Source organism: Anoplopoma fimbria, chromosome 5, assembly GCF_027596085.1.
Source record: "Anoplopoma fimbria isolate UVic2021 breed Golden Eagle Sablefish chromosome 5, Afim_UVic_2022, whole genome shotgun sequence".
In the NCBI taxonomy this organism is placed as follows: Eukaryota; Metazoa; Chordata; class Actinopteri; order Perciformes; family Anoplopomatidae; genus Anoplopoma; species Anoplopoma fimbria.
In genome coordinates, this window is record NC_072453.1 from 13505697 (window position 1) to 13527959 (window position 22263).

Below are 22263 nucleotides of genomic sequence, written 5' to 3' on the forward strand. Positions count from 1 at the left end.
AGTAAGTAGTGTCTTCCTAATTCGAAAAAAGAGTTTTTGAGTTGTGTAACACTGAAGCAACCCTCTCAACAGTGTTTAGAAACTATATTTTCAGCTCATCTCAAGGGCAACTGATTTCTAGACCAATTTAGTATTGCAGTTTTTGTCGTTTATTTTCCCGACTGCGACTGAAAGCATCATAAAGCTTCTGCACGCTCTGCTGCACGCACACTCCTCTCCTCTCCTCTCCTCTCCTCTCCTCGTCACACAACACAGCAGAGACACAAACGGACAGTGTGTGTGAGAGAGAAAGAGAGAGGGAGGGAGGGAGGGAGGGAGGGAGACAGAGAGAGGCGCGGGAGAGCAGAGGACTGTGGAGACTTCTATTGCTGGTCCTTCATCAGGGGGAGCCATACAGTTCACACAGACAGTCCAATCAGAACTGGACTTTGTTTTTTCTGGACAAAGGTGCGCTCGGCTTGTTGGAAGGTGACAGACAGGCTGGATGTCATGGACCCGCTGCTGCCCGCAGACACGGACGTGATGGAGCAAGATGCGGACAAGGATGCGAGGAGGAAGATCCAGTTCTCCGTGCCTTCATCTGTGCCCACCCAGCTGGACCCGAGACAGGTGGAGATGGTGAGAGCGAGGGGCGTGTGTTGGTGTGTGTGTGTGTGGGAGAATAAGGTCAAACTTGGGTCATATAGGAAAACCTGTTTTAGGATCACCAGTGTGTTTTGTGAAGCTTTAAAAATCCCATCTCACTAGTTTTAGACTGTTGGGTTCAGGTTACCTGGCGTAATTGGTAAAAATGAATGATGCAAATGTTGCCTTCTAACTTTCATCCTGACTTCTTAAGTACACAAAAGTGAGTGTCGTCCTCCTCTGTAGCATCAGCAGACAGTTACATAACCAGTCTAGCACGACTTTGCAGAACTCTGTATTTGATGGCTATAAATCTGTGGGCAGCACTGGGATTAAGCTGAGCTGTGCAGCAGCCTCTGTTGTTTTCGGAGGCCTTAAAAGTGATGAGGCATCTCTGCCCTTCAAAAGGACTGAAGGAGGAGGAGGAAGAGGAGGAGGAAGCGATGGCTAAAGCCCCGTAAGTAATATTAAAATTGAGATTACGTGGCTGAGTAATAATGCTCGTACCACATCTGTGAAACAAAATACAAAAAGGTCACATCGTTAGTCATATGTGACCTGGGGGTGGGGGGATATGTAAACATAAATAAAGCCGTTATCTTACACTGATGCAATGCAAATGCAGGTGAAACATGCTGACATGGTCGGACAGAAACTATGTTGGTGTAATAGTGCAGCGTGAACAGGAATAATGCTGAGCAGTGCAGGGTGGATGCAGACCAGCATTTAGTCCGGCAATGACAGCCCGTAAAGGTCATCAAGGTAACACTGAGATAACTTTTAGATACAATTTTACCCCAGCTAATGACAACCAGGTGATGCTTTAAGTTTATCCATTTCTTCTGGTTCATGTCTTAATCGCAGACTTCTCCATATTGCGGGAAATATCGTTGGATACCAGATGCGATATCATAAGTTCTTCAAATGTTTTTGAGATTTTGTGGGGCATCTAAAAATAAACTAATGAATCATCAAAGCTATCGGCACTCAGATATTTCTCATGCATCTTTTTTTACAGTCCGACTTGCACTCCCTCTGGCTTCAGACTACTTACCCCTTCACGTCTTCATTTGCTCTTTTAAGCAACCCCATGTGTCACTTCTGAACACTAACGCTTCACATTACTTGTGTTGCTCATTACGTCCATAGTCTTCAATTATTAAGACACTTTCCACATACATTTCAAACTGTGAATGTTCATTGACAGCATCAAGTGAGCTGAGTCAGTTTTCTTTATAAGAAGCTCTGGCATGTTACTGTCTTAAGGACATAGAAAGATTACTGATAATCTTCCGCCATGGATCTAATGGGAGTAAAAGCAGCATCGTTCCTTGGTAAAGCACACAGAAGGTTCTTACGTCACAACACAGCTTAGGGTACGTCTTCTTATAGCCGCCAAAGTTTTCTTAATGCTTAAAATACCAGCAATTTCGGATGAACAGACATCTACAAAATATATTTTTTAATACATGATTTAGGAAGGCTGCATGAAAATCCAGAGTTTATTGTTTGTCTTTCTTATTTACCAACTCACCATTGCAGTGCAGGCTGCATTTCTGGTGCTTAGAAAAGCTCATGGGTCTTGAGTTTCATGTGGGATGAGACTCAGCCGTACAAGAGAGTGTCTGAATGCTGCAAACCAATACTCGCCATTATAATTGACCCCAGCATGTTGCAGTTACTTCTGGGAAATGGTTCGCATTACATGGACTCTGACTTTTTTTCTTTTTTTTTTTTTACAAACCACACTGGAGATTTGACTTCACAAATGCTCTTGTCACTTGCCACCTGTTCTGTAATCTACCACCGCGCTGCTCAGATATTAGGTTGGTCAATAAATTATTCACTCAAGCATGACCGCTCGGGATTCTGCAAGGTTGCTGTTCTTCAAGGCCTCTTTAAGTGCCAAGAAGGTTGTTTTCAGCCCTGTGATGTTTGGTCAAGATTATCTCATCCTTTTGTTGCCCTTGTGAAAGGCTGACGCTGCTGCACATTCCCCACTGACGGTGACTGAAACCTGTGTGAGTTTCAAAAAGAGCAGCCAACAGAAGGTTATATGGGGTGTATGTGAGGGGAAGACAAGTTCTTGAGTCCAACTTTTCCAAAACACAGCCATTAAATTAGCATTGAAATGGAGAGAAGTAGCATGGGAAATCAGATAAGTAGAAAGAGGGAACTGAATAGAACAACGTGTTGAGAAGGAAAAAAGGGAGGGATTTCTGACAGAAGAAATAAAAGAAAAAGGAAGAGAGAAAAATCATCAGCCAAGGAGATGACTGATTAAAACCAAAGAGATCAGACGACTGAAGCCTCAATCAAGGTCAACTAATACCAAGAACCCATTTTGACTGCTGCACAGCCAACAGCTCTAAACTCCAGTAGGGTCTTATTAAAAAAAAAACAAGCACACACATTTTTCCTGTTGACAAAGAATAGGGCTGCACAGATAATCCAAATTTGATCGAAATCGCAATATGGCCTGCACCAAATTAAATCGCAGTAGGCTCAATATTTGTTAAAGGTCAAACGGGTCTTTTTAAATTAAATATGGTGGTGCTGCATCATATTTTATAGGCAACTTGTTTTGGTACAGATCCTGGCAAAACTCCCTCTATAACCATTTCAATATGTTTTTCAATGATAATGAGAATAATCCTGAAAAAATATAATTCCCTCAAACGTGTCAAATCTGTCAAATGACAATAATCAAAAAAAAAATGTTTTCATTTTGTATAAAATGTGTGTGTGTGTGTTTGTGTGTGTGTTTGTGTGGCCCTCCATCCCTACAATGACCATAAAGTCAAGCTGTCTGGTTGCTAAGGGTTGAAAATCAGTTTGATGTTCTTTAATCAACTCTCATCTATTTTTAAAAATACATCACTGGAAAACAAAAGGTTACAGGGCAACAGTGGGTTTCATTGGTCTTTCCTTGAACATCAAATCAAGTTCTCCACAGGATTATTCACAGGATATATTGAAGGCCTTCTATGAACACAGCAAGGGATTTATGCCGTCACTGCAGGGTTTTAATTGTTAATTTCTCAATAAAGGGCTCTTTAGGGCACTGTGCCCACCAGGTGCTGTCATTGTGCTTTATGAACATCCAGATTGATGTATTGAATTTAAATGTTGTGTTAGGTAACCACAAAGGTCATCTTACGTTACCTGTCAAAAATAAGGTGGAAGATTATTGATTTACCATGGGAGCACTATATCGGAGTCCTATGCTGCTTTATTCCACTTTCTAGCATTTTATTATGGCAATGCGGTTGTAGTTTCTGCATTTCAAATTTTTGCTGGATAGTTCTCAAAAACTGCATGAACACATCAGACATGCACAGTTAGCGCAGTGTTTCGTCCAACTGGCCACGGCACGGTGTTGTGTGACTGGTTGCACCAAAATGATTTTTTTTACCAGATATTCTTTGTTATGCAGCCTGTAACACATTGATAGGGTGTAAAACCTTTGGCATTATTCAGTAAATGCACAGACACTCTTTTGAGCACCTTACAATATAAAGCATTATGTCTGTTTTTGAAGTTCATGAAAATACTTGTTTTAAGTGAGTTTCACAGGTCTTAAAAAATGGGTTTGAATGGCTCATTATTTTGACCTCTCTGGTCATGGAAACAGACATGTTATTACATGAAGTTGTACAGGGTTAGCTATTGGAGTAGAGGCCAGTTGTCATTGAGAAACTGTAATACCTAAAATAAAGTTTCTGTGATTCCTTAACTTGTAAAAAGGACATATCCTAAACTAATTTAGATTTTGTAAAGCAGTCTCCATCATATTTTCTTGTCTTAAAGGCACGTCTCATTCAATCTTTGTGAGCTGTCATCCCAAACAAAACTAAATGATTGAAATCAAAAACAAATCTGGTTCAATAAATGTTCAAGACCAATGAAAAAGAAAAACTAACCCAGTTCTGTATAAATCTAATCCCCAATAGCTTATTCTACAATCCAGTTGCATATTGCTCACAAACACTTAATGATTATCCTTACATGTAGCCCATTCAAGCAGAAGACATCTACTATGCTAAAATAACACAATTTTATCTGTTACCAGCTAGCTGCATACGCTGAGAAATTTCAATCAAAGCAGTCGTGCGGTGCAGTTTCACTGAGCCAACACAGGTATTGACAGGCATTTCAGACATGAACAACAACAACCTGATGAAAATATGATGTTCCCTGTAGGTGCTTGACATTCTGGCAACCATGTTACCTAAACACTCAGAAAAGGTTTCTGTGTCTGAAAAGGCTCTCAAACATGTGTTTAACTTGTGGTTTGGTCCTTTGACCGCATTTAGTTTTGTGTGTGACTGTGTGTGTGTTTGTGTGTGTTTGTGAAACTCCTCATGTTTGTTAGAGTATTGCATTTAAATATATTCATGTAGACACATTTCTAACCTCTAATTGGATGCCATGTAATTCATATTTAAATGTGTTCCCCCACAACGGGCAGCATATTTAATTCTAGTGCATGAATGATGAATATGTATGAATCCAGGACGCAGAGTGAAACAGAAGCAGTAGTTAAGTTACTCCAGAGTAAAAGCCGCCCACACAATTCCTTCCTACACTCTCAGCTGTGATTGGCTTGGCAGCCGCTTGTATCTCACAACAATCTTATTACCATAACACGTTACAAAAGAGAGGGCGAGTGAGGATTCTATTGTATATTTCATAACACTTAGTTATTGTTAGCCAGAGGGAGATGTTTTATTATTGGCAACAAAATGTGGTTAAAGTAAAAGTACTTAGAAAGCGGGATGACCCCTGTAGTGGTGGATCTACTATTATTATTATTATTGTTAATAATAATATAATACTAATAATTTTAATTACAGAGCACTTATATGTGAATTGTAGCTCAGAGTGCTCAACAAAAAACGCAACACATTTAAAAAGGGCAAGTAGTCAATAAAATGAAACGATAAAAAGACAGAAGATACTCAAATTTATAAGTGAAATTTAAAATCCTAGACCATTAAGAATAATAACAAACAGACAATTGGAAAAGAAAAAACAAAATTCACTATTTACTACAACATTTCATTATATTGGATCATTATTTTTGATGCATTAACATAAAGGAAGTATTTTAATGCTGTAGTTGGTTCATCATTTTAACTACTTTATATACTTTGCCGTAGTTTAATCAGGAACATTGCATTTGTATAGTTATTTATTTAAGTTACTTGTGACAATCTTTGTAAAATAAATATGTGTAAGAAGGACAACATTTCCCTCTGAAATGTAGTGGATGGGAATTACAAGTACCTCAAAATGTGTTTATAGCTGCAATTAAAAAATATATATTAAATTGAACAAGTGAAAATCTCACATCAGACTGAAATTGATGAGATTTAAAGTACCAATTCAGTTGCATAACTGTTGGTTTTGATGATTCACTCTTCTTACGTGAAGATAAGGCATCAACAGGAACGTAGAATATCAGTTTTTTGAGCCCACAGTGTGTGTCCTGAGAAGAGACATCAGGTTGTATCCAATATGTGTAGTAGTAGAATAAATCAGTTGTAACAATAGCTGCAATAACAGCTGGTGCTCATTTTATATTCATATGGCCCCTGTTTTATGTTAATTTCACTAAAAGGTAGTGAAAAATGCAAGATTAGTTGGGCTTAAAAAAAAAGTTCTCCACCATGAATTGATGTTGAGTGGCATAATAAAAAACAAAACATCAATATTGTGTGTTATGTGTTATGTGTTATGAATTTGCTTAGCACAGACGTATATGGAAATATACACAAATTCACACACAGCATGGTTTGATAGACTCTCTCTTTCTCTTTGCTAAGATACGACGTCGGAGGCCGACACCAGCCACACTCTTCAGACTGACAGACCCGCCATCACCAGAGGAAGACATTGGCCCTCCCCAGGTAGATCAGCTGGTCTACACTATTTGGGACTTTAGAAATCCACCAAAATAACTTAAGAATCACTTACAATTATGCATCAAATTTCAATGATTTTAGGGAAAGAAAAAATTGTCGATTTGTTCACTGTCAGTCGTTGCACCAGAAAAACAATGACAATTTTGTGTTTTGAGTATGGGGTTATGAATTCTTTCTTGATTGTGTAACCCTCTATTTGTTATCCAGCACACAAAGTGAATGCTGCACTGTCAGGTTTGTTTCTGTGGGGATGTAGAAAGGCATCCTTGGAAAGGTTGTATATTTGCATTGGAGGTGGCAGTATATTAGGTGGGATGAGAGAGAGTGGGTGAACACGAAAAATAAATTCACCTGAGAGCCAATTCTGTATTTATCACGTGTGTGTGTGCGAGGCGATAGGATTCAGGTCCAAAATGCAGACAAACACACAAACAAGGCAAGAATGTTGGATGAGAGGAAGTGTATGAAAGGCAGTGATCAGGAACAGGCCTATAAATTAGACTTGGGTGGCAGTCTGAACAGTTAAATATCTAAGAGGGTGTGACAGTGGAGCAGACCAGGGTGAGGTAACAGGTTAATATACAGGAACAACTCACAATAAAGCAGTAACAGGTACAGATGGTTGGATGCAAAGGCTATAAGATAAAATAAGATAATCCTTTTATTATTTGCATCATTGACAACATGACAAACTGGCATAAGGACTGGGCTGATGAGATAATGAAAGGCAGGTGTGGCAACAGGTTGAGATGATTTAGGAAAATGAACAAGTGAACAGGTCAGGTAACCAGGATTGGTGGGAAAGTCCAAGAGTGTGAGGTTGGACAGGTGTAGAATGGCAGGTCGTGGAAGATTCTAAGAAATGGGCCTTTTTAGTGGAAGACTTTTTGACCTGCCACGGTAGGAAAAGAAACGGGTGTAAACAGTGAAATGATGACTGAAGCTGCTTGGATTGCATTTTCCTGGTATCCCGCATGCTTGCTTACTGTCACACTCACTTTGAACAATTGAATAGAACAGAGCCATCGTTAGTGTTTTTCCTACTGCGACAAGTCATATTTCTGCTGAGAGAAAAGCCTATGGGCCTGGGAAAAGTGGCTGGAGACAGGATCAGAAGGGCTGACAGCCAAATAAAAACAGCTGTGGAAGTGGTTGTGATACTATCTCCACATCAATATGTCAATATCATAAACGGCTGGATATCTGGTTGAGACTCAAATACATTTTTTTCGCTTTCCTTTGAATAGTCTGACGGTTAAATGCAATTGTTTTGTTTATGTTGTATCTCTATTTTATTAGACTTTTCATCTTTAAGAACGCCTCATCTTTGCTGCCTCTCTACCAAAATGCTACTAATTCAAAAATGACAAAAGCAGTTTATTATATTTTGGAATGTATCTTAGCTTACAACACTGTGGGCCGGTGTAGGATATTTCCACTGAAGCAGGACTAAAACATTTATTGTACTTATATTCGTTAATCCCATGATTTGGATGCTTTGCCTCTGCAGTGGGTTCTGGGAGAAAATGGAGCCTTGAAAGCCAAACTGGTTCACACGTCAACCTACCAGCCACCCTCCCTTAAAGGTAAACACACTGCCTTAAGTATATTTTGTGTGTTTCATATATGTATTTCTATTAAAGGTAACAATAAACACAAGATGAAACATTTGGGAGACCTGATTCTTTTATGGTAACTGCCATTTGGTCAGTATTTGTTTCGAATATGTTTGTATCCAAACAACACAGTGAGAGGTGTGTGTGTCTCTGTGTGTGTGTGAATGTGTGTTTCATGCGAGATTAGGAGCAGAGACAGCTGTGAGTCCATTCTGGATCATCCTGGATTATAGGATGGGTATACAGCTGCAACATGGGTTCACACATATACACAGATACAACCATCGTCACACAATAATCATTACACACAAAAATATCACTATTTGATGTGAATACGAATATAATATATTATGATATATCATCTGTTTTTGTGGATTTGACCCTTACTATCATTACTGTTGCTGCTTAAAATGTCTACATTGTTTCACTGAAAATGTATGAGTGTCGTCTTCATCATAAAAACATGCTTATACATATTTACATAAACACCATCAACTTTAACATGTAAGACAGGAAGTTCTACCAAGATTTGGTTTGGCAGGGAAGTTTATTAAATGGAAAAAAAACAAATAGTGTAGTTTCAGAGCCCGTTATCACCACTACTTTTTATTATTATTTATTTCAAGCTCATCCATTAATTATAGGCATAACAATGGCACCTATGGACATCACTCTGTATGCAGATGAAATCATCCTATTTTTCCAAAAACGTGTCAGTGTCCTCTCATGAACTAACTTAATGTTTAGATCTATGGAGCAATTTCTGGTGACAAAGTCAACTATGCAAAATATAATGTTCTTTCCTCTTGCTCAGTTGGAAAGACTTATGCCTAAATTTGAAACAGGCTTGAAAATGACAACCAGGACACTTTTGCTTTTAAAGCAGCTGTTATAGTAGCAATAACTCAAACTACAATGTGACCACATGAGAGGCATAGCCTGTATGAACCTGTAGAAAATTATCTATTGAATATTCAGCTCCCTTCAGCTTTAGTAAGCTTTATCGCAAAATTCAACAGATTGTTATTCGGCCTACAACCTCTTTGTTCGGATTCACTCTCATCAATAAGAAAGTTGGAAAAACCTGCTATACACTACCTGCTCAGTACAGAAAGAGACACAGTAAGAGACTCACAGGTAAACATAGCGGAACATTTAACGGATAAAGAGACAGATATTTTCGTCAGGACCTGGTAGAGGCTTGGTAGAGGCTTGGTCAACGGCCAGGTGCACCAAAGGCTTCTAAATTCAGTTTTGTATTTTCAGCCGTCCAAAGAATGGCCCAGGCCCACCTGGCCTCCCTTGACATTTCTTCTGTGGACAAAGATGATCACTCTTCTGAGGAGGAAGAGGAGGAACATGAGACGGAGAGCCGCCAGACAGCCTCACCTACAGGTGGGTAGAACACGACGATCTTTCACATTTTGGCATTTTTCTATTTTAAACTGGCATTTGTGCCCCACATAGACACTTTTGAAATTTCTTCCTTGTCAGATCTAAGGGTAGAAAGCGAAGCTCTCAGGGAACAGTGTGCTCAACCGGACAGTTTGACAGGATGTGCTGATCTGAGCTGTCACCACGGCGACAAAGAGAAGGCCAAAGAAAGAGAAAAAGAAAAAGGAGAATGACAAAGAACAGGGCTCCGATGGAGACAGAATATTGGTGTGGAACAGACCTGCATGGCACCCATATGGCCAATGTGTGTGCGTGCGTGGGTGCATGTATGAGTGTGTGTTATTTGGGTATTTGATTGTGTGCATTCATGCGAAAAAAGAGTTGAATGTGGAAAAGAGAGAGGAAAACAGACGGACATTGAGGAAGGTCGGAGAATTAATGAGCAGGTATGCGGAAAACTTTAACCTGAGACTTGTGAAGGAAATCACGTCTCGGTCAGCTGAGGAAGCCAGGGCTAGATTCCAATCAGCCAAGGGCACTGAAAGAACTGTGGCTTTTTTTAGTTTAACAGGATTCAACAGAAATACTCTGGGTGTTTCTTCCGGAAAACTAGTTCCATGTGTGAAGAATCAGATTATGAATCACCTTTATTCACATACATGTACAGGGCATGTCACATGATACTGGTGCTCAACCACATTTTTCAAAAACAAATAGAAAGAGCAGATGATTTAGGCAGCTCAAGGTGAGCTAACATATACACCATTTTATGCATATTGTACAAACCTTTCTAAATTCTATTTCATCTGTTGTCTGTTTATCAAAGTGCAACAAAGTGCAACAAAGTTTGAGGGTCCTGATGAGATTTTAAAGCATTTCTCACGTAGTTTGACCACAGATTGTGAATAAGGTCCAGAGGTTGTTTAAATCCATACTTGAATTTAACAAAGGAACTGTAGGGCTGCTTAAAAAAGGTGACAGAATCACCCACTCAGTTTGCTTTCCTCAACCTTGTAGACATCTGCGTGCAAGGTCAAGGAAATTAGAGGATGGATTACAAACGATCTGAGCGCAGTAACAGTCACAGCTGACCCGATTAAATCATATCAAACTAATCCAACTAATAACGATAATGCACCACAGTGTTTCCGGTTTGATATTAAAAACAGGCTTTTTGTAACACAGTGATTAGCAAGCAGGATCTTTTGTGGAAGGCAGGAAGGATTGGTGGGAAATGTAAGAGGACATGTTTTTTCTATTACAATATATATGATGAGTGTGAAGGTTTATTCTTGACCTTGTATATAGATGATGTTTTGTGTTGGTTGCTAATCAAACAACTATAATGGGCTTTTGGTGTTTGTGTGATTGTATGTAAACGTAATCTGCAGGAAAGTCGATGATCCAATCATATTTATTTTCTAAGAAAAGAAAGAAAAAAATACTTTATTTGGCATTTCGCATGTCATTTAGACATGTGACGAAGTGGTGTTTGAATACAGAAAATGACAGTGATTTTTATTAAATGAAAACCCTGAATATGTTTTTGCACTTTCATGATCTTTGTTCTTGTCCTTTTGTGAACATCCTTGGATGTACACATGACTATGTGTGTGTTGTTTACCGCGGTTACAGTATTCCCAAAGAAGTCAGAAGATCACCAAAAACAAGAAAGGCTGTTTAATTAAACTGATTTTATAAAGATATAGTATGCAGCATTTTCCGAAAAATACACACCTACTCATACAAATATAATTCCTCTTAATCATCACTTATGACCCACCAGAAATGTGTTTTGCTCTCCCTATCTAGACCCTGCTCTCCGCCTGTATTTCTTTTGCTCTGTTTGGTATGTTTCTGGTGTCAGCAAAGAGTCTCTGAGCCCAACGTCGGGATGTAACCTTCAGCCAATAACAGCTTTCATGGTGTGCAGCCTGTTCAGGTCGTCGCATTCTGGCATTTTTAAACAGTATTGCCAGACATTTCACTGTCACATTGCAGCACAAACAGGGGAAAGCATAGTCTCCAATATGCAAATAAGAGCTCTCTCTCTGGCTTGTTTACTGGAGAGGAGGGCACAATTTTGAATGCTACGTGTTTACAAACTCAAACGGACCAATGTTAAAGATTAACATTAGCCAAATCAGAAACATAGAAGAACAAGTTTTTGGTCCATGGCTGACATTTGAGGAGCAACTCAAAATGGCAGAGTACTGACGCCCAGTGTTCAACACTTCTAATTACACAATCATATTCTCAGTTGCATATCAACATTTTAAGTTGATAGCATTATAAATCTAAAGATTACCCATGGAAATGATATGCAATGATTTATATTAAATCTGAGATTAGAAAACATCATAAAATAAGATTTTTATTTTTTTTAAATCTTTATTCAAATCATCACAAATGAACAAGACAGGCAACTAATTAACCTTTTATCTGAATAACAGCTAATCGAATAAGAAGCATATCAAAATATAATGTTTATAAGCAGCTTGAAAAATGCTGTGTCATGATGTGACATGCTTTGAGTATTACATGCATTACATTTTAGATGCTGTAGTTTGAACTGCAGGTGGCGATGTGTAACTGCGTTTCTGACACAGAGTAGGAGCGTCTCCTTATTCACCCTCAGAAAATACATTTACTGGACCAATGAAATAACATGGAATTAAGTTAAATAATTCATTCACATGTTTCTGTCTTTGCATTTTCATTTCATTTGTGAGTGAATTGAATATTTGTTAAAATAATTGAGGATCACAATCAAAGCATCCCCCCCCCCCACAAACAAAAAACACAAATAAACTATGTGTGGGTATTATTATTAGCATTACAATTAACCCCATTCCTATTTTAAATATCTGTTGTGCTAAATCATGTATATATCTCTGATTATTCAATAATAATTTCATCTGGATACTTCCTTCATTTTCAACATGCATACCCTTTATCTATCCCCTTTTCTCCCTCTTAACTTTTACTCCTTTCTTGCTTTTGCAAAAAACACCCCTGACACATCATCAACCCCCACCCTCATGTCCTCAGGCAGTGTGTAAACCTCCAGCCTGATCAGGGTGTAGCCGCTCTCCTTCAAACTAGCACACACCTGGGCCTCATTCAGTGGGACCACAGGGATCTTTACTCCAGGGCCCCCAAAATAGTAACTCTCTCCCAGAGCTCCGATAAGCAGTAGGTGGCCACCGGGCCGCAGGAGCCTCCCGATGTGGCCCAGGGCCCTGGTGAAGGCAGCCAAGTCAGGGCTGACGCTCTCCAGACAGAAGCAGGACACGAGACAGTCGGCCCCCGCTGAAGGAAGGTCATCGAGGGCCAGAGGCTGAGGCCGGTGCACGTCTACGGGGACGACATCGGTGATGACCTGACGGAGCTTGGCAGCTTTCTCTGTCCATGCTGAGGGCCTAAGACAATATCAATGAATCACCAAATTAGATAAAAACAGCTAGTGTAATTGCACTATGCAGCATTAATCTGCACTTTGTGTTTCATTTTTTTTTACAATTCCTACTCTGTTTGGTCCAGAACTGATGAATTGCCATGAGATTTTGCACGGACATTCATAGTCCTTTTGGTGACTTTTCCTCTTGTGCCACCAAAAGTTAAAACGTTCACTTATCCAGTGAAATATCTCTAAATCTATTTGATCAATTGGTACAAAGTGTTAACGGTTCCCAAATCATGAATCCTACTGATTTCAGTGAGTCCTATGGTGCCACCATGAGGTTTGCGTGGTGGTTTTTAGTGAAATTGAAGTGTGAGATGAATTGTCATCAAAGTTTGGATCATGCTCCTCTCAGGATGAAATATAATCAGTTTGGTGATCCCCCGACTTTTCATCCAGCCCTAACATCAGGTCATAATTCGGCCAAAACTAACTATATTCTCATCAGTCTCAGATGAACTTTAAACTCTTCATAGAACGCACAGTACAAGGATGACTCACTGTGCCCAGAATAAAACGTGTGAACCTTGAAAGCGGTTGACAGATTTATAGCACAAGTAAAGAAAAAGTAAAGAAAGTAACTCTAAGTAAAAAAGGTAACATTTGTTACAAATGTACATTATTTCCTGATGAAAATGTTAAACATTTTCAATTTTCTAATTTTCCCTCTCTAAGAGCTGTAAACAGACAAAATCAAATCCATGCCATTTCAGGACAACCATCATTCGTAGTAAGTGATATTTAAAGATGTCTCAGGTCTTAAAACAGAGTTTAAAGGAATCTGGTGGTACCGTCGTCCCTCCAGCTTGCAGACGTGCTGCAGGTAAGGTGTCCAGTCCAGGCTGCTGCCTCCCTCGTCCTGGAGCCAGCCCCTCAGCTCCCGCCTGTTGACCTCCAGGAAATCTGTGAGGAGCACCTTGTTGAAAACCTCACAGCCACTCAGCACCTGGTACAGGGTGGGACCCGAACCTATGTCCACCAGCAGCTCACCATTCACATCACCTGGAAAGGTAAGTTCGAGGATAAGTAAGACTCTGAAAAAGGGCAAGTGGGGAGATTTTAAAAAGAATACCTTGATTTATTATCAGCTCCTATTCAGATATCTGAAAATGATTATATGCAAGTTAGATGTGTTTTAGAGGGTGAGATTATTTATACAGTTGAAAGTGCCAGTTTTATCTGGAACTACCCTACATCACTATCCTAAACTACCCTAGAGTTATTGTATGACAATAAGTTCACAATATTAAAGAAATTATTTTAAGAGTCCTTGGAATATAATGAAAGACAAATTGCAAAGAGGAATTTGGACCAATGGGTAAAACTCCAATGGGTATCTTGTATTAGCATCACCTTATTCTACTTTATCAATTTAATTCTTCAACAATTTCCTTTAAGTTATAAAAACATTATTTCACACTGTTTAACTTTTCCCCAATTTCACATTTTCTGCAATAAGGTGTTGCACCACTTTGCTGAGATGATATCAAACTTTAGTTGGTAAAATAAATAAATTAACAAAACAAAGATCTTTGGGTGTGAACAGTGCTGGACTCACCTTAAATCTGTGTCAATAAAGGAGTGATTCAGTATTTTCACCTACAGATAATTGTGTGTATTAGATTTAAGAGAAAGAGTGAGAATAAAATAAAAGAAGCAACCTAGGCAACAACCGACATCTGGGACATTTGCCTCTCACAGGAGTTGAAGTATTTGTGTTAAATTAAAGCAATTGTATTATTATCGTATCTTAGATAGATGTATAAATGAGACCTTTCTAAGATAGGTGTATAAAGAAGAGAATATCATAGTAAGTTTTAATCAGGAATTATGTTTTACTCCATTTTCATAGGCTATTTTTTTATTGAGCATAGAGTGGTTTTTAAAATCCTACATGATCCATCGACCCGTCTCCTTACCTTCCGTGAAAGCTCTATGCAGGCATGCCAGTTTCCACGGCACGATGCTGTCCTTTCTTTCAAAATCTGCCCGTGGTGGAGTGTAGTTGTACTGCAGATACGCTGCAGGATCAAATCCCTGGTAGCAGGCCGCCATCGCTGCCACTCCGTTCTCAGTTCCCTTGTCTTCCATCTCTTTGCACTCTCTCTGTGACTCTACCTAACTCCCCTGTTTAGTGGTCGGCCTTCAGGTGCACTGCTATCCCCTCAACCTCCTTATATACCTCTGTGAGTGTTTTTGTCATGTGCTTTGGGCTACTCTGAGTTTCCTGGGAACAGATAGCAATCCTGTTTTTAGGCCTGTGCTGCAGCCTGATAGCATTGGTTCTGTTCACTTTCCCTGCCCCGAGGTGCTGATAGCATCTGATCAGGGGGGCTTCCTCCAACACTGGAGCCACTAATGGACTCTCAGGTCTTCCACCCACCTCTCAGAGGCCCGCCATATCTCAACAATCATTCTAAAGGGCCTTTTACACGCAAACAATGGAACAGTTTCGACTCAGGCAACCCTGTTTGAAGAGACACTGACAGATTTGTCTCCATTTCTATGTTGCCATTTCACCTTGATGATGTTTGAACAGAGCAGAGGAGATATGGGGAAAGGTGAGTAGTAGCAAGGGAAAGGAATAGTCTTTCATGTTGACAGGCGATAGTAGATGATTGCAAAATTAGAGGTTGTGGTAGGGCGCAGGGTGAAGCTGTTATTATATCGAGTATCAATAAATTCAAAAATAAAAATGGTTTTACTTACGATAAAAAAGAGCAAGATGATGAAAAAAATGTTTACTTTTTTTTTTTTTTTAAAGAAAGACACTGACACTCAGTTGCAGCAGTTTTGCTTTGGATTTAACATTTTTCAATAGGTTTGTAATAACTTATTGGTGTACCTTCATATATGAATTTTGGAGACAAATAAAAGTTAAGGTTTACAAGATATTTAAATTCACAACCTTACAGACTGAAGAAATAAAATAATCTTTTACCTGTCCATGCGAAGACGATGAAATCGTTAAGGCAGATGGAGAGTAACTACAATATTCAGTAACTGAACATTATTGGTACTGATATACTTTGGGATTGGATGCCTGATCAGAAATTAAACTGTTCCAACATTGACGTGTCCACAAACTGAGAAAGGGCTTATATCTTGGTCAGTTTTCCATATTATAAATACCTTTTTTGTGATGAATACAATTTTAAAAGGCTTATTGTTGACTTCAATCACAGTACCTTGTAACAATAAAGACATCTGCTGGTTGAACAGGGGTGGTTAACATTAAAGATGAATGTCAATCTTGACAGTGTTATGACAGCTCTTCAAATAAATTTAGTGACTCACATTACATGTATTTTCAAAATTATGCAAACTAATATTGTGAACAAACGTATCTCACTTCACTGTAGATGTTCAGTGTGGTTATTTTTGTGCCAGGGAATGTGACAAATCTTATTTTTTGCTCAATTGAAATAACTTTGTATATTTTTAAACCACCAGACACAGCGGCCAGCTGACTAAACAGTGAGCTTTAACCCCTTATTGAATTAATTTTCCATCTATTCCCAGCGTGTCCCAAAGCAACAGCTGCACCAATCTATGCCATGTTGTAATCAACCGTATTCTTCCCAGGAGTCTCTTAACACCTCTCTTATCCCTAGCAGCTGATCAAGAATCCTGAGTACAGACACCCAAAAAAAGTGACCCCGATCAGACATCCAATATATTACTGTATCCAAGGGACACAAGGTATATTGGATATGGTGATCTTGTTAAACTCGGGATATTTGGAGATTACAGTTAGAGTCAGATTTAGTAAAAGGTGTCAAGATTTTTCTTTCCAGGAGAATGTGAATGCAAAGCCTATTTATTTCCATTTGGCATTGTCAGTCAGAATTTATGGTTTTGGACAGAAATGTGATTGTAGAAGCTTCTATATACCCCCACTTGCAAATACAAGGAAGCAATAAAACACATTTAAAAATATAGATCCTCAATTTTATTTATGTTTAGATTAACAGAAAAGTGATCAATTAGAATCCACATGAAATTCATGGAGGTACTATTTTAACCTCAGTCTTCTCCGCAACTGTCAACATTTCTATACAAATCTATCTTGACACCGATATAATGTAGATAAAACTTTCATACAAAAACAATAGCCTAAAAGTACTACCAACATAACCCATTATGATTAATCTGAATTATTTTCATGATAATGAGTAAATCACTCAATGTGACCGTTACAATTTCTTCAAGGCACATAAAAAAAAAATCCAACACATCGATCTTTATACGTCATGCTTTTAGCCAAGTTAAATTGTAATCAGAATTTATTAAAAACACAATCTAGCACTAATTAATTAAGCTGGAAAAATGGTATAGTAGAATATTTTGGATTTGTTGAAATATTGAATCTGTTTATCAATAAGAAAAGTTTCAGCCCAGGAATCTTGGCAACTTTGCCATCTTAACCACAGTCTTCCTCTCACTCGTCTCTGACACTCCTGTGGTCTCACAACTTTCTTCCTTCTGTAAATGAGCTGGACCTCGTTGCATCTTCGGCCCCATGGCAGATGGGTCGGGGATAGGGTGATGGGGTCTTCTGGTTGAGTTTGTTTTGGGATCTGGGTCATTCTTGCTGATGGCCCCTGAGAGGAATCTCTGGAGGAGCCTCCTGGCCTCCGAGTGTTTTCCGGAGCGCTCTGCCTCCATCACTGTCCTAAGAGGGTCAGAAACAGACACACGAAAAACTTTTCTTCTTTCTCAGCGTGGCGGACAAGTATCATCACAAACATATATGCCTCATTCAATATACCTTGTTTCATTTTTTTAGTTTTTTGTTGTTGTTTTGGCGTGGCTCTTTCACTAACCTGTGGTGATGCTGTGGTACGAGGGTGAGGCTGTGCCAGTGAGCCATGTAGCTCTGTCTTGTCTGCCAGTCCTCCTCCAGGACGCTACACTCCAGCTCAGCTCCACCTGCACCACCCACACTGCACATCCCTGCTGCCTCCAACAAACAAACTGACCGCCGATCCTGTCTGGATTGGATCAGTCTGAATAATAGAGGTCAGAAAATTCTCAGATTAAGTGTACTGCTGGTAATCATCTGTGGGCAGCATTGAAGTACCTCTTAAACTAATGTGACTATGTGCACTTTTAAGTATAATGTTGCTCCTGATCAAATTTATTATTATTTTTTTTTTTTTTTGCCTTGTCTTATCTTTGCCTCTGTAGTACATGCTTTTGATATAAGGTTGTGTAAGGTATTTCTTGTCTTATTTTAAAAGGAAATTTACATATAGTGAAAAAAAGAGGGGGAACTCACACATTGTGTATTGCTTGTAAATGGAGGACGTAGCAGCATTTAAAGTTCTTATCGCATCCAGACTTCCATACTTTTATTTAACACCTTGGCCTCACATCATTTTCATGATTGACAGGCCTTATTCAAAACTAACTGAGAATAGAAAGGTATAGACTGTAGCTAAGAGGTGATATGTGTTGTACCATTAACCATTTGCATCAAATGTGGCTGAGTTAGTTTTGAGAGACTATTTTGCTCATAAGTAAATGAGACCATGTCATTTGCTTCCATCCTAATTTTACACCTCAAAGGAATCAAACTAATTCTCTGTGAAATGTTGTACCTTTTGCACAACATGAAATCTAGTCTAGAGGTTTGTTTATAGATTTATTTTAACATTAGTTTAATGTGTATTTCACATTTCATGTTTTGGATATGAAAAAAAAAGTATTAAAAAGGATACATTCTTTTCAAAAAATACAGTAATCTAAATTAAATTGTAAAATTTGGAATAATAGTAAAAAGCAATGCAACTTACTTTTTACGCTGATCCTTTGTTATAACAAACCTTCTCTCAGCTCACTCGTTATGCTGCTATTGTTCCGCCTGCTTCTAGCAATCTTTCCCTTTGAAATTTGCCTATGTCAGAACTTTTCCACGGACAAATGTTGATCTTCAATGGAAACAGTTCAGCAGTTCCTCTGATCTGCTTTTCTTCAGTGGATAACTGGTCAGCTTGACTATGTGGGTTGAGTATTAGAGGGGTTATATAGTCGTGGATCTGCAGCTATTTTAGACTTGCTCTGCTACCACAGAGACATGCTTATATTAGAAACAATCAGCCCGTTTTCATTCCCCCAGGGGGTCAAATACCAAAGCTTTGTCACACCCTGCTGCATCACAACCCAACCTTGAGAGGTGGGTTGGGTCAAAATAACACAGAACTTTGATCCAAAAGACTGGTGTTTGTGTCCCAAAGTTACATTAGTGGTGTTTAGGACTTGTTTTCCATACTTGTGTTGTGCTGTTTTTCCCAAACCATAAGTAGTTTTGTTTCCTAAGCCCAAGAAAGTGTTTTCGTTTGAATTTACAATGTTGACTATGTGTTTACTGCGACTGTGTGCTGGGCTACCCAGTGCATTAGAAAGTGATGCAAAGGGGTCAAACCTTCAGTAAAGTATGCAACTATTTGGGATGAGAACGTGTTGAATCAATCCACATGCTGCCACTTTGACCATAGAGATAATGAGGCCCAATAAATGAAGCACAAACACACCAACACAACAGAACAATCATATTTGTATAACTGCAACAAGTCCTTCAAAGAAACCTCAACCTTGTGGGTTTTATTCAAAGCACCACAGTAGAGTTTAAATTATCCCACTTCAACGGGTTATTACATCCACACTCTCTGGCTCAGCCCTCTGGGCCAAAGTCATAAGCAATCCATCTCCTTTTGGACATCCTCCTCTTATCCCATTATTGAACTGCTTGAAGACATCTCTGAATTACCTATTTCCAAACCTGTTTTCTCATTACCATTGCAATTGTTTCAGGTCAAGTTAATATTATTACTAATATAGCCCAATATTGCAAATCATAAATGTATCTCAAGTGCCCCCCCCAAATAACTTTAATGTAGGAACAAAAGGAAAACACCTCAAAAAGAACCCCTGCGGGGGAATCCATCTCAGAAGCGCGATAGATGTAGTGTGTACAGAATAACCAGCAGAATAAAATACAGTATAGTCAATCAAACCAACAAAAAATATATACAGAATGTAAACATACTTTAAGGAAATTTCACACAGCCAGATCATCAGCATTTGAGGAATCTGTCCCCACTCCTAAAATATCACATAACAATAAAGTACGGTAATACATCTACACAACACAAGTTATGTGTGAACAGACCTAAGTGGTCCTACCAATTCATCCTGAGGGGGACATAAATATTGCTTCTTATATTCACAGCAGCAATCCGTTCAAATAAAGGTTTTACAGAAGTGTTACTTTCAAAGTGATATTGCGATGTATTGCAATCCATGTAATGGTAATATTAAAGCATAGTATTAGTTAGTTTGTTAGAATATGATTGCTTCCTAATAAAACGTAACTATCTTCTGTGAATGTTGTATTCATTTTGTTCAAATGTACATTTTTCCGTTACAAAATTGATAATATGTTTGTTTCAGTAGGAAAACATCGGTACTTCTACCGCTTCAAAGTGATCAAAATGAACAGACCTGCAATAAGTTAAAAGGTTGTGCAGATACACACAAACACACACGCACACACACAGAGACACAGACACGTATAGTTAGTGGATTAGTGGAGCCAGGAGAAAGGTAGCAGTCAATTTCTTCCCCTGAGTCAGATGGAAAGATAAAAGAGCGAAGGGGAGGAGGAACACAGAAGAACAGATAAAGGGCAAGAGCGGACAACAGAGAGAAGAACAGGACATATATAATGGAATAATACACAGTTAGCCAGAGCTACAGGAGCCAATTTTGTTATCTAAGGTCCTAGAGGCAGTGGGAGTCCGACAGTGTCAGTCAAATCTGCTCTGTGTTACTTTTCTTTTTTGTCACAGCATGATGGTGCAGGTATACAGAAAACTTTTATCTCTACTGCGGCCCTGTGATTTCCCCACCACATGGTGCAAAAATAAATGTGCACAAGTTAATGAAAGAACTAATTAGGACAGCTGGTTCCACCTTGTCCTCCTATTAGTTCCAGATTGATGAACTGAGAATAATTAGAAATTAAAGTGAAGATTTTTTTATCTAAACCTTTGGTGTCCCAGTATATTTATACATACTGTAAACTATGGAGTTAATTGTTGCAAGCAATGTTGTTGCAAGCAATAATGATCAAACCCAGAATATGGGTTGTGTGCCCGTATTATATTGTTTGTTAATCTAGAGTGAGCATGCTAAATAACAGCTTTTTTTGTATGCCGCAAACATTGTTTTATAAATTCTGTCTTGCTGCAAAACACCACCAACTTCTTTTCAGCACCACTATGAAAATAAGTATTGTGACAATATCAAATACTATATTTTGCACCATGTGTTTTTGTCCTCTTAAAATACACCTCTGCAAATGTATGTTGTTTAGCACACTGTTCGGGCCTGCAGAGTATTATTTCACTGGAAAGATCAATCGATCTCGAAAGATTCTCATTATTATTAGCAGAAAAAAGTGAATTATAGTGATCATTTGTTAAAAATCATGCTGCAAAAAAGGCATTTGGCTTTTTATTATTTTTTTAAGAAGCTGTTTTTTTTAATGTAAAAATCATCACTTACAATATGAAAAATAGGGACCATAGGCCATCATACCAAAATAAGGATACCACGGGCGTGACTCCAACATGGTATCACAACATAAGGTAATTATAAGAAACTGTTACAAAAAAGAATAAGGGAGAAAAGAAAGAAGACAATGATAAAAAAAATTACAAAAGAAATGGTAGGCAATACATTGAAATTTCTTTAAAAAATGCATGTAGTAGATTAAGTATATGGGCACATATCTAACATATTTTTGATTATAAATTGGATGGACTCAAATGTAATCTTGTTCTTGTAAAAGTGTTCAAAGCACCGGAAATACCTCGAGAACTTGGCTTTATGGATGTAAAATGTCCCCAATATAATTAATAAACAGTCTGCTGAACTTTCTGTTTATTCTTTCATAGTACAAGTATAATATCATTGACATTGGTTTAAGTGTTAAATAGTCAATACTCTGTTTAATGTGTTCTCATTAAATAGAGATTTAGTTGTTGTTGATGTTTTACACAATATACATTTGTTATTTGTTAAAACCATAGACTGCATATAAAAAGTTTGAGAAAAACGTGTTAGTACAAGAAGTAGCACTTTATGTTGAAATGTGCGTCACTTCCGTTCGTGTTCCGCATTTCGCCGGCCGGCCTGACGTCATATCCTGCCACTTCACGAGGCTTTTCTG

General features: G+C 38.5%; 2 protein-coding genes across 2 annotated transcripts; one reads left to right on the plus strand and one right to left on the minus strand.

The window, feature by feature from the left end:
• The first annotated feature begins 489 nt into the window (after positions 1–489).
• LOC129091850 (protein phosphatase 1 regulatory subunit 1B-like) lies at positions 490–9795 on the plus strand. Its single transcript, XM_054599557.1, has 5 exons — positions 490–618; positions 6453–6536; positions 8062–8137; positions 9434–9562; positions 9662–9795. The coding sequence occupies exons 1-5, from the start codon at positions 490–492 to the stop codon at positions 9793–9795; spliced, it is 552 nt and encodes a 183-aa protein (XP_054455532.1).
• Positions 9796–12545: 2750 nt separating this feature from the next.
• LOC129091703 (phenylethanolamine N-methyltransferase) lies at positions 12546–15116 on the minus strand. The gene is made up of 3 exons (XM_054599399.1): positions 14945–15116; positions 13817–14027; positions 12546–12984 (listed from the first exon to the last, which is right to left on the minus strand). The coding sequence occupies exons 1-3, from the start codon at positions 15114–15116 to the stop codon at positions 12546–12548; spliced, it is 822 nt and encodes a 273-aa protein (XP_054455374.1).
• Between the last annotated feature and the right edge of the window lie 7147 nt (positions 15117–22263).